This window comes from Ptychodera flava, chromosome 1 (genome assembly GCF_041260155.1).
Source record: "Ptychodera flava strain L36383 chromosome 1, AS_Pfla_20210202, whole genome shotgun sequence".
Lineage (NCBI taxonomy): Eukaryota > Metazoa > Hemichordata > Enteropneusta > Ptychoderidae > Ptychodera > Ptychodera flava.
Window position 1 is genome coordinate 34,657,916 of NC_091928.1, and position 15,497 is coordinate 34,673,412.

The 15,497-nt window shown below is 34.3% G+C and overlaps 1 protein-coding gene across 1 annotated transcript; it reads left to right on the forward strand.

Annotated features, from left to right (window-relative positions):
- LOC139144286 (SAM pointed domain-containing Ets transcription factor-like) lies at positions 1-5,689 on the forward strand. The gene is made up of 5 exons (XM_070714961.1): positions 1-75; positions 949-1,024; positions 2,254-2,481; positions 2,928-3,029; positions 4,182-5,689. The coding sequence occupies exons 1-5, from the start codon at positions 1-3 to the stop codon at positions 4,472-4,474; spliced, it is 774 nt and encodes a 257-aa protein (XP_070571062.1). The 3' UTR covers positions 4,475-5,689.
- Positions 5,690-15,497: the final 9,808 nt, after the last annotated feature.

The following is a 15,497-nucleotide window of genomic DNA, read 5'->3' on the forward strand; positions in this document are numbered from 1 at the left end:
ATGACAGCGCAGTCGAAGAGCTGGGACAACCAGGTGTGGAGATGCAATGAAACAGCGCCCTCTGAGGGTTATCAGGTGAGTCTCCACTGATTAAACATTCCGCCATCAACGTGAACCTTAGTCATTGCAGTATATTTCTCACAACACAGGATCTGATAAGCTACTTTAATTTAGCAAGATACCAACTGTTAGTTATTTTGCTCGTTAGTTTGTAATACGAGAATACAATGCCTCGAAAGAACGGGGAAGACAGCCAACGGTCACTTCGTTTTCGGAGTTACCGTGGACAGCCGCAAGCGCGAGAAACGTAGAGTATGTGTAATTGAGCACGAGCATAAAATAGCAAGAAGCAGTATGTGCTTTTTGGCATTTATCCTACATTAGCCAAACCAACCATTCGCAAGAAATCGTCAGTGCGTCGTGTTTAATCATTGACAATCATTGAACATGGCGTTTAGGCGTTGTAAATAAAATTAACATTCGGAGTGGAACGTGTAACATATTGACTGTCCCGGTTACATTATAGTTTGCACAATATCCGTTCCGGCCCGCTCAGTGCGGTGATCCCCTCTCTACTCTTCCTTGGTAAATTTTACCCATCATCCTCTTTTGCTACATGATTTTTCTCATTTCTACTTGCTATGTGACTCTTACCTCCACCATAGCGTACAAAATAATACGTTTACAAGTAATTATTTGGACTGAACATCTCACAAACTGCAACCTCATTCCTGTAACCTGAAAAGGAGGTCAAAATTGTCGAATTCCACTCGTTGCCCGCCCACTTGCCCCCCCCCCCCACCCCGCATTATCATTTTAGATGTAAATCAGTGTCCGCCTTCAGATTTGAGAGAGTTCCCATTCCTCTCTGCCAAGCGACAGTTTGTGTACACTATTTATCGCGAAACGTTGGTTGTCTCTGATTTTCTTGTTTGCTATCCTTCATAGGACCTCAAAGAATACATTGAGATGGGGCTTCTTGCAATGGCTGACGACAATATGAAGACTTGGAATATTCCTAGAGGTTCGTTTCACAAGAAATTAAAGCGTACACCACCAACACCGTTATAACGATTCTCAGACCCGTCAGTGACACCATGGACATATTGAGATTAGAATATTGTATTAATACTTTCAGTACCGAATGTAAATATACTGACCACAGATCATCTTCCCTCATTATCAAAACTACTACAAGAATGTGACAAATTATGCCGTGTTTGTATATCCATTGGTCACAAAACGTAAACAGATGTACACATTAAATCATGTTCCCGATGATCAACTATCTTTCTCTGAGTTCTGTCACAGGATACACATACATGATTCTTATTTGTATCACTATCAATACTATCACCGTTGCTATCATCAGAGCCGTCGCCACCGACGTCGTCGTCATCTTAATCATTTGATGAGGACCATCATTGTCGTTACCGTCATCATAATCATCATCATCATCATCATCATCATCATCATCATCGTCGTCATCATCATCATCATCATCATCATCATTATCATCATCATTATCATCATCATCATCATCGTCATGAGTCGATGTCATCGACATCACCACTTAATTACTGGCTTCAATAAAAAACAACCTGACTGGAAAGTAAAATACATCTTCATGTCTCTTAAAAACTCTGTTACCGCAAGTTGACTTATGAATTCTCAAAATGGGTATGGTAATTCTTTAAACGCGAAGTTGTGAGTTGTTTCGTCAAACCTTTAATTTTATTAAACTCTGCCTCAGGAATACCTTCGATCAGTAATGTAATAATTTAGGGGTAGACCACTTGATATCCTGGGGGATCTGGAAGATTAATAAGGTAGCATTATATTTTTTTACCTGATCCATTGTACATTATTTTTTCCCACTCTTCCACCTTTTTTGTCAAGCTTTCTCTGACTGATTGTTTTCATTGACATTTGCTAGGAATCTTTTTTTTTGAAAATCTTCCAGACCCCAAGGATATTATATAGTCCACCATTACTAAGTACCGTAAATAGCAGACGTTATAAAATATTTTAACATGCATGTACTTGTTCTGGACACCACGGCATATTTACTTGTCTTATTAATTTTTTGCGTCTCCCTGAGACATATTACTGTAGCATCATCTTGGAGTAAACTGTGCTAACTCGTCGTTGTCAACGGAACAGTCTGGTTTCGACACATTTGCAAACCCACTTCAGGAGACGGTAAAGAAATCGAGTGTTAATGTCCGCTTTATCATTTCTTTCTTTTGACAGACCCATATCAATGGTCAACTGACGACACGTACAACTGGATTGTCAAGACCATGGAACAGATGGGTCTCGTAAATGACACAAAATACATATTTGCGGAAACGATTAAAAACAAACAAATCACAGGATCCATACTGGCCGCCATGAAAGAATGGGAGTTTGCACATACGTTTCCAGGCAACAAACTAGATGCTGACGTCGTGTATAATTGTTTGCAGTGCTGGATAAAAGGTAAGTATGCTAGATATAATAGTTTCGCTTTGGCGGAAAGTGCTGCATTTGTATGTATGTATGTATGTATGTATGTATGTATGTATGTATGTATGTATGTATGTATGTATGTATGTATGTATGTATGTATGTATGCATGTATGCATGTATGCATGTGTGTATGTGTGTATGTATGTATGTATGTATGTATGTATGTATGTATGTATGTATGTATGTATGTATGTATGTATGTATGTATGTATGTATGTATGTGTGTGTGTGTGTGTGTGTGTGTGTGTATGTATGGATGGATGGATGGATGGATGGATGGATGGATGGATGGATGGATGGATGGATAGATGTATTATCACAATGGTGATATCACGATCTTGCTTTTTATTGTATTTTAGATGAAAGTACTGCCAATTCGCTTGATTTTTATCCATTAAATCTCTTCTACATCTTAGCATCTGTTTACAGTTCAACAAGATATGACCAACTGAAACCTGATGCAAGAAGACCAGGACGCACAAATTTGCCAAAGTCAGGGAGAAAACCACGAAGGAAAGGTGATATATTTATTTTACTTCACTTTTATCTTATCCATTTCTCTTACGTATGGAATCATAAATACAGGATGAGCTTTCCTACACAGTAAAGGAGAGACGATAAGACACGAATAGCCTTTTTCACAAAGGCACAACCCCATTCTCTCATCGTGCGTACTTTCCAAACCTTTCTGAATTGATAAAATAGATGAGACAAAATTATGAGGGGGATAGACCAAGACAAAAAGTCTTATATTGACTGAGTTTTAAGGATGGAAATGAACCTGGGATCCGAGCTCTTTACTTTATTTTGCTGTTGAGTTCTTTTTTAGATTATGAACAACATATATAATTGAAACGGTAACCCTTCCTTTAATACGGTAATTGCTTTAAGCTCGCCAGTTCTTTGGAAAATGTCAGTCAAACGATGTGTTACGATTGAATAACCATAGAACTAGAAAATAACTAAGTAAAAAACAAACTAATTAGCTATCTAGCTGACTTAGTGACTGACTATCTAACTAACTAGCTAATAAGCTAACTGACTAGCTAAGTGACTGACTAACTCACCAACTTACTTACTAACTTAAGTACGAAAATTAATAATAATTAACTAGCTAATAAAAAACCCTCTTTTGATATAGCTCTAAGGTGACACTAAACGAGTACCGGAAAATATATATATATATATATATATATATATATATATATATATATATATATATATATATATATATATATGTATTGCAAACACTTTTTATTCTAAACTTGAAAAAACCATGTCAGTCGATTCACACTTTAATGAAAAGAGTCGGAGCTTGTGATGCCTTTCCTTAATAAACATGACCCGATATGGTGTTTGCTGCAACAAAAGCATGTAACGAAACGTTATGACTTAAACTGCCCTGTTTTGTGGTCTGTATTTTTTAATTATCCAATCTATTCACTTTTTAAAAGACTAACACGTTTGCAAGAGATGTATAAATATTGTATCGTTAGAATTACTAATGGTAAATTCTGTATGAAGACCATATTTAACAAAAGTGAACAATTAAACATTCAGAATTATAATAAAATAGTTTTGCCATGGCTGCTCGTTTTTTCACCTTTATATGGAAGTTTGAAAAGTTTCCAGGTGAATAAAATATGTTTTATTGGTTTCTGTTTTTTCAGCTGTAAATCGCCGTCTAAGCTTGAAGAAGTATATAATGGAGTGCCTTGAAGAGCCCGGGAAGGCCTTTTCTGATGAACTGGTTTGGGTGCAAAGGTCAGAGGGGATATTTAGGTTCTGCGATGGCAAGGAAAGGTTTGCCGAACGATGGGGCAGGATGAAGGGTAACAACGAGACCAAAACGCCATGGTATTCCAAAATGGCACGCTCTTTGAGAATCTACCAAAGGAAGGGCGTTATGCAAAATTGCAAAAAACAGCTACACTACAAGTTTGTACTGGCGCCATCCTTTTAAAAAAAATAGACGTTTCCCTGTTTGTACTTCTTACAAATGACACTTACCCGTCGACACAGATATCTGGAGAACGACAGATATTTCAGTATGACATTCTTCATGCGGAGACTAACATAGCCAACGCATTGCTCACAAAACTGACGCCTTTCCTCGAAACGAGCGAAATGTTGTTGGAATGGTTTCAGATTTGAGATATCAGTGTCTTAGCAGTTTCTAGTGAAGTGCGGTTAATTATATAATTAGTTTTACTCAATTTTTGTACCAGTTCTTTTGTCTGGCCCACTGCCCCATTGCTACCGCTGGCTGCGCTGCTCACGCAAAAAAGTGGCCCTATTTTCGTGAGCAGCACAGCCAGCGGTAGAAATGGTGGGCGAGATATATTCCTATGCTGTACCGCACCCATCCCCCTATCTATTCATCCATTCATCCATCCATATAAACATACATACGTACGTACATACGTATATTCATTTACATGCACGAGGATTTACCGGTTTGTAGATGTAAATTTACATGATCGATTCTCGGTCACGGTTATGCTTTCAATGTGCTAGCCCGTACCTACTCAGAATCAGACCAAGTCATGGCCAATAACATACCCATGAATCATTGCAAAATAATCCGAAAAAAGTAATTCGTACCATTTATATATTCACCCTGAAATATTTTCAATTCATCACACTATGTATAGTATACATGTATTACAGTTTCTTTGTTCTGGGTCAAGTTGGTCTCTTGTAGGCATTTTAAGTAAAGCCTTGTATTCTTAGAGAGAATAATAGCTAATTTTAGATATATTTGTCGTTGACAAATGGATCCGAGCATGAAACAGACTCAACTTCTGACAGGTGTAAATAGACATAGCACCTACATAAAAGTTACCGTAAGGTTTTGAAAATTTGGCCAGTAAGCGTTTCGACATATACTTCTAAAGTATGTATGTTTAGTGGCATTTTGAATAATACCATCACTTTTACAGACACTAGGCAAATATTATAAAGACACCAAAGATTACAGCTAGTCTAGGTGAATTGATTAACTTTGTTTCACGCGACAGCCCACCTTAAGTTGATACAGGACACTTACATTGGATGCCGTTTGCCATGTCACAGCGTTGCTAGCTGTGGCTAGCAAATTTTAAGTATAGTCTTATAGACTCTATTTTACACGATTAGGAATTCAAAAATATTAAGAAAAGAGTAGCAAAGTTTATGATTCTGAAGTATGCTACTAATTTAGTGCATGTAGTTACGTCGTTTCAATTTTTGCTTTGGCGAGCAAATATACATTTAAATATCATCTCGTAGGCTTTGATCAATGAAATTTAGGTCATTTTTAGCGAATATCGTTTACTGCATGGTAGTATATCACTACCCTTGTGAATGTAGTTTTACTGTTTTACGGTGTTGCTCTACCGAGCGAATTGTATTCGAGTCCCATGGACTTCAATTAATGTGACGAAAAACTGTCAGTATTATAATCGGCATTACAAGATAATGTACGTCACAGTGTAGTGAACGTAGTTTTCGTTGTCATAGTTTTGCTCTGCAAAGCAAATTAGAAGTATAGTCATGTAGACTTTTCATTCATAACTATTGCACTGTTGTTGTTTTTACAAACTTTTAAGGAATTATTCATCGCAAGGTATTATTTTAAGTGACTGTAGTGTTCAGTAATTTCTTACACGTCGGCTCCGGTGAACAAAATTGTAATGGATATTGGAATGTGTTGTGTTGTGGGACGGCTGTGGTGTTGACTCAATCACTTAATTCGCTGATACGGACAGCGGATTAGCAAGTTGGCAATGTTTTCGGAGCAATTACAGTGGTGTATACATATAAGTTGGAGAGGAGATATAGTCCGTGGCTAGAGGGGGTGTACGTGCACCCCCCCCCACAGGATAACAAACCTATATTTTTCAGAACCCTTGGGATCCCTAGAATACGAAATGGAATTTTAACAGAAAAAATATAGGGACGCAATAGCTGTTATGGTCATGTTTTGAAGGGTACCGCAAAATCACGATTTTCCAAGCCAAATGCATTTTCGTCAAATCTGTCTTCTTGTAAGTCATGTGCTGAGCTCATTTTTTAACATAACCTCACTTGTTTGGTATCATTAGAAAGGGAATTTATTCCTCTTTAAGATGACATATTGCATTATGCAATATCTCCTACAGTTTTTGTCAAATATAACAAAAACTTACCCCTTACCCCAAAATTTAACATTACAAATTACAGAAAATCTCAAATTCTACCAATTTTTTAGCTAGGCATGATAAAAAATGCAGTGCTTTGTGTGAAATCTGTTTTATTTGATACAGGGACATGTCAGAAATATGAAATAGACTTTTAACAGAAAAAATATTGGGAATCTACAGCTGTAACAGTCATATTTTGAAGGGTACCGCAAAATCATAGTGTTGCAGATTTGCATGCATTTTTGTTAAAACTGTCTTCCTATAAGTTATCTGCTGAGCTTGTTTTTGAATATAACCTGGCTTGTTAGGTATCATTAGAAAGATAATTTACTAATCTTTAATATGACATATTGTAACATGCAATATCTTCTATACTTTTTATGATATATAACCAAAACTTACCCCATACCCCAAAGTTTACATTAAAAATTTCAGTCATAGCTAAAACCAAATTCTACCATTTTTTTAGCTTGACACAAAAAATCTGGCCGTTTTTGCTATTAAATCTATTTTATTTGTTACAGGGACATGTAAGAATTATGAAATAGACTTTTAACAGAAAAAATATTGGGAATCTACATCTGTAACAGTCATATTTTGAAGGGTACCGCAAAATAATAGTGTTGCAGATTTGCATGCATTTTTGTTAAAACTGTCTTCCTATTAGTTATCTGCTGAGCTTGTTTTTGAATATAACCTGGCTTGTTAGGTATCATTAGAAAGATAATTTACTAATCTTTAATATGACATATTGTAACATGCAATATCTTCTATAGTTTACATGATATATAACCAAAACTTACCCCATACCCCAAAGTTTACATTGAAAATTTCAGTCATAGCTAAAACCAAATTCTACCATTTTTTAGCTTGACACAAAAAATCTGGCCGTTTTTGCTATTAAATCTATTTTATTTGTTACAGGGACATGTAAGAATTATGAAATAGACTTTTAACAGAAAAAATATTGGGAATCTACATCTGTAACAGTCATATTTTGAAGGGTACCGCAAAATCATAGTGTAGCAGATTTGCATGCATTTTTGTTAAATTTGTCTTCTTATAAGTAATCTGCTGATCTTGTTTTTGAATATAACCTGGCTTGTTAGGTATCATTAGAAAGATAATTTACTAATCTTTAATATGACATATTGTAACATGCAATATCTTCTATAGTTTACATGATATATAACCAAAACTTACCCCATACCCCAAAGTTTACATTGAAAATTTCAGTCATAGCTAAAACCAAATTCTACCATTTTTTTAGCTTGACACAAAAAATCTGGCCGTTTTTGCTATTAAATCTATTTTATTTGTTACAGGGACATGTCAGAATTATGAATAGACTTTTAACAGAAAAAATATTGGGAATCTACATCTGTAACAGTCATATTTTGAAGGATACTGCAAAATCATAGTGTAGCAGATTTGCATGCATTTTTGTTAAATTTGTCTTCTTATAAGTTATCTGCTGAGCTTGTTTTTGAATATAACCTGGCTTGTTATGTATCATTAGAAAGATAATTTACTAATCTTTAATATGACATATTGTAACATGCAATATCTTCTATAGTTTACATGATATATAACCAAAACTTACCCCATACCCCAAAGTTTACATTGAAAATTTCAGTCATAGCTAAAACCAAATTCTACCATTTTTAGCTCACGTGTGTAAACACGTGGGCTATTGTCATAGCGATGTCTGTCTGTCTGTCCGTGTGTGTGTGTGTGTGTGTGTGTGTGTGTGTGTGTGTGTGTGTCTGTCTGTCTGTTTACACGATAACTCAAAAACGCCTGAACGGATTCAAGTCAGATTTGGTACACAGGTACCATGTGCTACTTGCAAGAACTGATTAGATTTTGGTTAGTGTGGCTTGCATATTAATGAAGTTATGCAATATCGTTTTTTCCATACAATGGTTTCCCTATGGAGACGGTAATGACAGTGTAGACATATATAAAGAAATACTGCACAAAATTTCATGAAACTTTTCACAGATGACAATCTAAGAACATTATGATGATACTGTGAGTGTCATGTCAATTATCTTCTCATTTGCATATTTAATGAACTTTTGTTATTAGTTAGATAACTCTGAAATTCCTGCACCAAACTTGATGATACTTGCAACAAATATTGATCTGATATATATCTAATTATACTTTGAAGCATTAGGCAGTGTCAAGTTAATAAATAGCTCATTTGCATATTTTATGAAGGTTTGTAATTAGTCATATAACTCCGATATAACTTCACCAAATGTGATGAAATCTGCTGCAGATACTGATCCGACTGATATCTAACTGTAGTGTAAAGCATTTAGTAGTGTTAAATTAATTAAGGGTTCATTTACATATTTAATGAACTTTGTAATTAGGTATATAACTCTGAAATTACGGCACCCAAGTCAGTGAAATTGGGTACAGATATTGTTTTGATAAATATCTAATTTTACTGAGAAGCATTTGGCAGTGTCAAGTTAACAAATAGGTCATTTGCATATTTTATGAAGTTTTGTAATTAGTGATATAACTCCAAAATAACTGCACCAAATGTGATGAAATCTGCTGCAGATACTGATCCGACAGATATCTAATTGTGGTGTAGAGCATTTAGTTGTGTTAAGTTAATTAAGGGTTCATTTGCATATTTAATGAACTTTGTAATTAGTGATATTACTCCAAAATTAAAGCATTAATTTGATGAAACTTGCTACAGATGTTGATCTGATAAATATCCAATTGTACTGAGAAGCATTGAGCAGTGTCAAGTTAATAATTAGCTCATTTGCATATTCCATGAAGTCTTATAATTAGTCATATAACTCCGAAATAACTGCATCAAATGTGATGAAACTGCTGCACATACTGATACGACAGATATCTAACTGTGTTGTAAAGCATTTAGTAGTATAAAGTTAATTAAGGGTTCATTTGCATATTTAATAAACTTTGTAATTAGGTATATAACTCTGAAATTTCGGCACTAAAATTTTGTGAAACGTGCTACAGATATTGATTTGATAAATATTTAATTGTGCTATGAATCATTGAACAGTGTCAAGTTAATGTAGGGTTTATTTGCATATTTAATGAACTTTGTAATAAGTGACATTACTCTAAAATTACAGCATTAAATTAAATAAAACGTGCTACAAATGTTGATCTGATGGATATCTAATTGTCCCATAAAGCATTGAGCAGTGTTAAGTTAATTAACAGCTCATTTGCATATTAAATAAAGTTTTGTAATTAGTGATTAAACTGTGAGATTACTGTGCGAAGTTTAAAAAACCTGCTACATATAGTGATAACATATATCTCATTGTTCTGTGAAGTGTACTTCTATTGATGAACATGGGGTAAAACACGTGAGCATATTCAGTTCATATCTGGTTTTAGCTTGACACAAAAAATATGGCCGTTTTTGCTATTAAATCTGTTTTATTTGGTACAGGGACATATCAGAAATATGAAATAGACTTTTAACAGAAAAAATATTGGGAATCTACATCTGTAACAGTCATATTTTGAAGGATACTGCAAAATCATAGTGTAGCAGATTTGCATGCATTTTTGTTAAATTTGTCTTCTTATAAGTTATCTGCTGAGCTTGTTTTTGAATATAACCTGGTTTGTTAGGTATCATTAGAAAGATAATTTACTAATCTTTAGAATGACATATTGTAACATGCAATATCTTCTATACTTTTCATGATATATAACCAAAACTTACCCCATACCCCAAAGTTTACATTGAAAATTTCAGTCATAGCTAAAACCAAATTCTACCATTTTTTTACCTAGACATATAAAATCTGGCCGTTTTTGCTATTAAATCTATTTTATTTGGTACAGGAACATGTAAGAAATATGAAATAGACTTTAAACAGAAAGAATATTGGGATTCTATGGCTGTAACAGGCATATTCTGTGGAGTACTGCAAAATCACAGCAGTGCAAACTCATATGTGTTTTGTTAACTTTGTCCCATTGTAGGTCATCTGCTGCGCTTATTTTATCACATAACCATGTTTATTTGATACCATTGAAAAGCTAATTTACTACTTTTTAAAATGACATATTGTTATATGCCATATCTTATATAGTTTTCATGACATATGACGAAAACTTACCCCATACCACAAAGTTTATATCGAAAATTACTTTCGTAGCTATCGTCAAATTCTACCAATTTTCTAGCTAGACATAACAAATAAGGCAATGCTTTATATGAAATATTTTTATTTGGTATGGGGGAATGTCAGAAATATGAAATAGACTTTTAACAGAAAATATATTGGGACTCTACAGCTGTAACAGTCATATTTTGAAGGGTCTTGCAAAATCACAGTATTGCCAACTCGCTTGCTTTTTTGTTAAATCTGTCTTCTTAAAAGTCATCTGCTGAGCTTGATTTTTGACATAACCTGGCTTGTTAGGTATCAATAGAAAGGTAATTTACTAGTCTTTAAAATGACATATTGTAATATGCAATGTCTTGTTTAGGTTTTATGAAATAGGACCAAAGCTTACCCCATACCCCAAAGTTTACACAGCAAATTATTGCAAATCTGAAACTCTACCATTTTTTACAATTTATTAACTTTGAATACCAAAGGCAATGCTTGTATGCAAGCTATGAAATATGTGTTTTTGTTAAAAAGTATGTTAAAAATATGAAATTAACTTTTAACAGGAACATAATATGATTTTGTAGCCTTTTGGATCATATTTGGAAGGGTACCCAGGTATCAGGGCAAATTTGCCGAAACTCATACATTTGCAATATATGGGTTCCCCCTCCAAAAACGATCCAAATGGCTACTAAATTGTATCATCTTCCCGTTAAAAGTTAATTTTATACTTGTGACATACTTTTGTAACAAATAAATCAGATTTTAAACAAGAATTGCCTTTTGTATTATGTGCAGCAAAAATGTGTAGAATTTAAGATAAGCTGTAATTTGCGATTTGAACTTTTTGGGTATGGGGTAAAGTTTGACCATATTCCAGGAAAACTATGAATGACATTGTATATTACAATATGTCATCTTAAAGAAGAATAAATTTTCCTACTAATGATACCTCACAAGCCAGGTTGTGTCACAAAATAAGTTCAGCAGATGACTTACAAGAAGAAGAATTTAACAAAAAAGGTGCCAGTTTGCGGTACTGCGATTTTGCATTTCCCTTCAAAATATGGCTGTTACAACTATACAGTCCAAATATTTTTTCTGTTAAAAGTCTATTTCACATTTCTGACGTGACCCAGTACCATATACGACAGATTTAATACCGAAACAGAGCTATTTTTATCATGTCTAGCTAAAAATTCACAGAATTTGATCATGTTATCTATGACAGTACTTTCAATATAAACCTTGGGGTATGGGGTACGTTTTGGTCAATTTCCATGAAAAGTATACAAGATATTGCCTGTTACAATATGTCATTGTAAAGACTATTTAATTACCTTTTCAATGATACTAAACAAACCCGGTTATAATCAATAACAAGCTCATTAGACGACTTATAAGATGACAGATTTAACAAAAACGCATGCAAATCAGGAATACTGATATTTTGCTGTACCCTTCAAAATATAGCTGTTACAGCAATAGAATCCCAATATTTTTCTGTTTAAAGTTCATTTCATATTTCTGATATGGCGAAGTACAAAATAAAACAGATTTCATACAGAAAATTGCCTAATTTTTTATGTCTGCGTAAAAAAAAATTGCTTGAATTTGACATTAGCTATGACAGTAGTTTTCGATGTAAATTTTGGGGTATGGGGTAAGTTTTGGTCATATTTGATAAAAATCTGTACAAGATATTGCATGTTACAATATGCCTTTTTAAAGACTAGTAAATAATCTTACTAATGATACCTAACAAGCCAGGTTATATTCAAAAACAAGCTCAGCAGATGACTTAAAAGACGATAGATTCAACAAAAATGCACGCAGGTCTGGAATACTGAGATTTTGCTGTACCCTTCAAAATCTGACTGTTACAACTACAGAATTCCAATCTTTTTTCTGTTAAAAGTCTATTTTATATTTTTGACATGACCCGTTACCGAATGAAATAGATTTCATACAAATACATGCCGGAATTTATATGTCTAGGTAAAGAAAATGGTAGAATTTGATTTTAGCTATGACTGAAATTTTCAATGTAAACTTTGGGGTATGGGGTAAGTTTTGGTTATATATCATGAAAAGTATAGAAGATATTGCATGTTACAATATGTCATTCTAAAGATTAGTAAATTATCTTTCTAATGATACATAACAAGCCAGGTTATATTCAAAAACAAGCTCAGCAGATAACTTATAAGAAGACAAATTTAACAAAAATGCATGCATTTTGCTACACTATGATTTTGCAGTACCCTTTAAAATATGACTGTTACAGATGTAGATTCCCAATATTTTTTCTGTTAAAAGTCTATTTCATAATTCTGACATGTCCCTGTAACAAATAAAATAGATTTAATAGCAAAAACGGCCAGATTTTTTGTGTCAAGCTAAAAAAATGGTAGAATTTGGTTTTAGCTATGACTGAAATTTTTAATGTAAACTTTGGGGTATGGGGTAAGTTTTGGTTATATATCATGAAAAGTATAGAAGATATTGCATGTTACAATATGTCATATTAAAGATTAGTAAATTATCTTTCTAATGATACATAACAAGCCAGGTTATATTCAAAAACAAGCTCAGCAGATAACTTATAGGAAGACAGTTTTAACAAAAATGCATGCAAATCTGCAACACTATGATTTTGCGGTACCCTTCAAAATATGACTGTTACAGCTGTAGATTCCCAATATTTTTTCTGTTAAAAGTCTATTTCATATTTCTGACATGTCCCTGTATCAAATAAAACAGATTTCAGACAAAGCATTGCATTTTTTATTATGCCTAGCTAAAAAATTGGTAGAATTTGAGATTTTCTGTAATTTGTAATGTTAAATTTTGGGGTAAGGGGTAAGTTTTTGTTATATTTGACAAAAACTGTAGGAGATATTGCATAATGCAATATGTCATCTTAAAGAGGAATAAATTCCCTTTCTAATGATACCAAACAAGTGAGGTTATGTTAAAAAATGAGCTCAGCACATGACTTACAAGAAGACAGATTTGACGAAAATGCATTTGGCTTGGAAAATCGTGATTTTGCGGTACCCTTCAAAACATGACCATAACAGCTATTGCGTCCCTATATTTTTTCTGTTAAAATTCCATTTCGTATTCTAGGGATCCCAAGGGTTCTGAAAAATACAGGTTTGTTATCCTGTGGGGGGGGGGTGCACGTAGACCCCCTCTAGCCCACGGACTATAAGGACTTGTCGGTAATAATAAAGCAGTCAGACGATGTAGAGTTGAACTCTTTATTTGAAATATCACAGTCAAAATAAATAAAATCAAATAAGGTAAACCGTTGCACAAAAAAAACCTCCTCGCCACCCCAGGGGACTTTCCCCTGTACCCTGTGGTTGAACCAACAATTAATGGATCATTCATCACACAGCCCATCGTCTTTACATTTACTTCATTTGGACCCACTACTGAAAGGCCGAATGGAATTTTTCAATCATAAGCTTGAGATTCATTGGCTCAGGTGATAGTGAAATGTAATTTTTAAAATTTTGTTACATATCTGAAAATTAGTATTGTTATTATCGAACCCCTGGTGTGCACGGACTCATGCGCACATACTGTATCCATAAACTGACTTCGAAGCATCCATACACTTCAATGAACAGCAGTAAACATATTTCTTTGCTAACATATGCAGATGAAGTACATGGATTACAAAGAGTTAGGCCTAATCTTAGTGTCTAGCAATTATGTATCATTAGCAGTACTTTTGAACTTTGAAAGCTCGCCATTTTTATTCCAGTACAACACACATATTTGATAGAAAAACCTTCTAATTAAGTATTGATATTTAATGTGTCTACCTGAAAGACAGTTACAATTTTTGTTGTTGTGTAATTGCTCTTGACAATGAGACTGTCTCTAGTATGATATTTATCAGTAGATCCATTCCAACCCTGGAAGCCCACTTACCAACAATTTGCATTCAGAAAATGAAAGTCGAGGCAATTTTTAATCAAAGGATGATAAAGAATAGGCTATCAATCTCAATTGTCATTTATTGCGCAATTTTTTTATCATTTTGCAAAAATTAATCTTTTCAGAATGACTGCGACTACAAATTTAATCATTTTCATTATCTTTTTCATAATGAGCAAGTATTTTCTTCTTCAGCTCGCTCAGGAGTACGCAAACACATTGTCCGTACAAACATGCGCCGTTATGCAATTGTATAATTTGACAAATGAATTCTGTTATTGATTGAATTTACTTGTCAACAAAAATATCTGGTATTGTAGGCCAACAAAATTGGCCTTCTTTGTCTTTGTTGCTTTCGTACATACTATTTTGTATTCGCCGTAAAATCACACTTGCGGCTATCTGGTATCTTGAAATTACATCGGTATCTAGATTCTCAGGATTCTGCACAGGTCGAGGATTTCGCAGCCTCCTCACGCCCCTTTCGCGTTTCCACCCTTTTGTCGAATGTCACATGTAGTGAGACTTTTGCGCCCGGTAATCGAAATCAGCTAAGCCCCCTCCCCTGGCCCGGGCCCTGGCCCTAAACACAGAATTCCGTTTACTGTACGCGTTATCCACGGCCCTTATAAAATGGTTCAAATTTCATGCAGTGTACACTGACATGAACTTTGAACCATTGAATATGAATCACGTGTTTGGCTAACCACAACACACAGAAACCAAA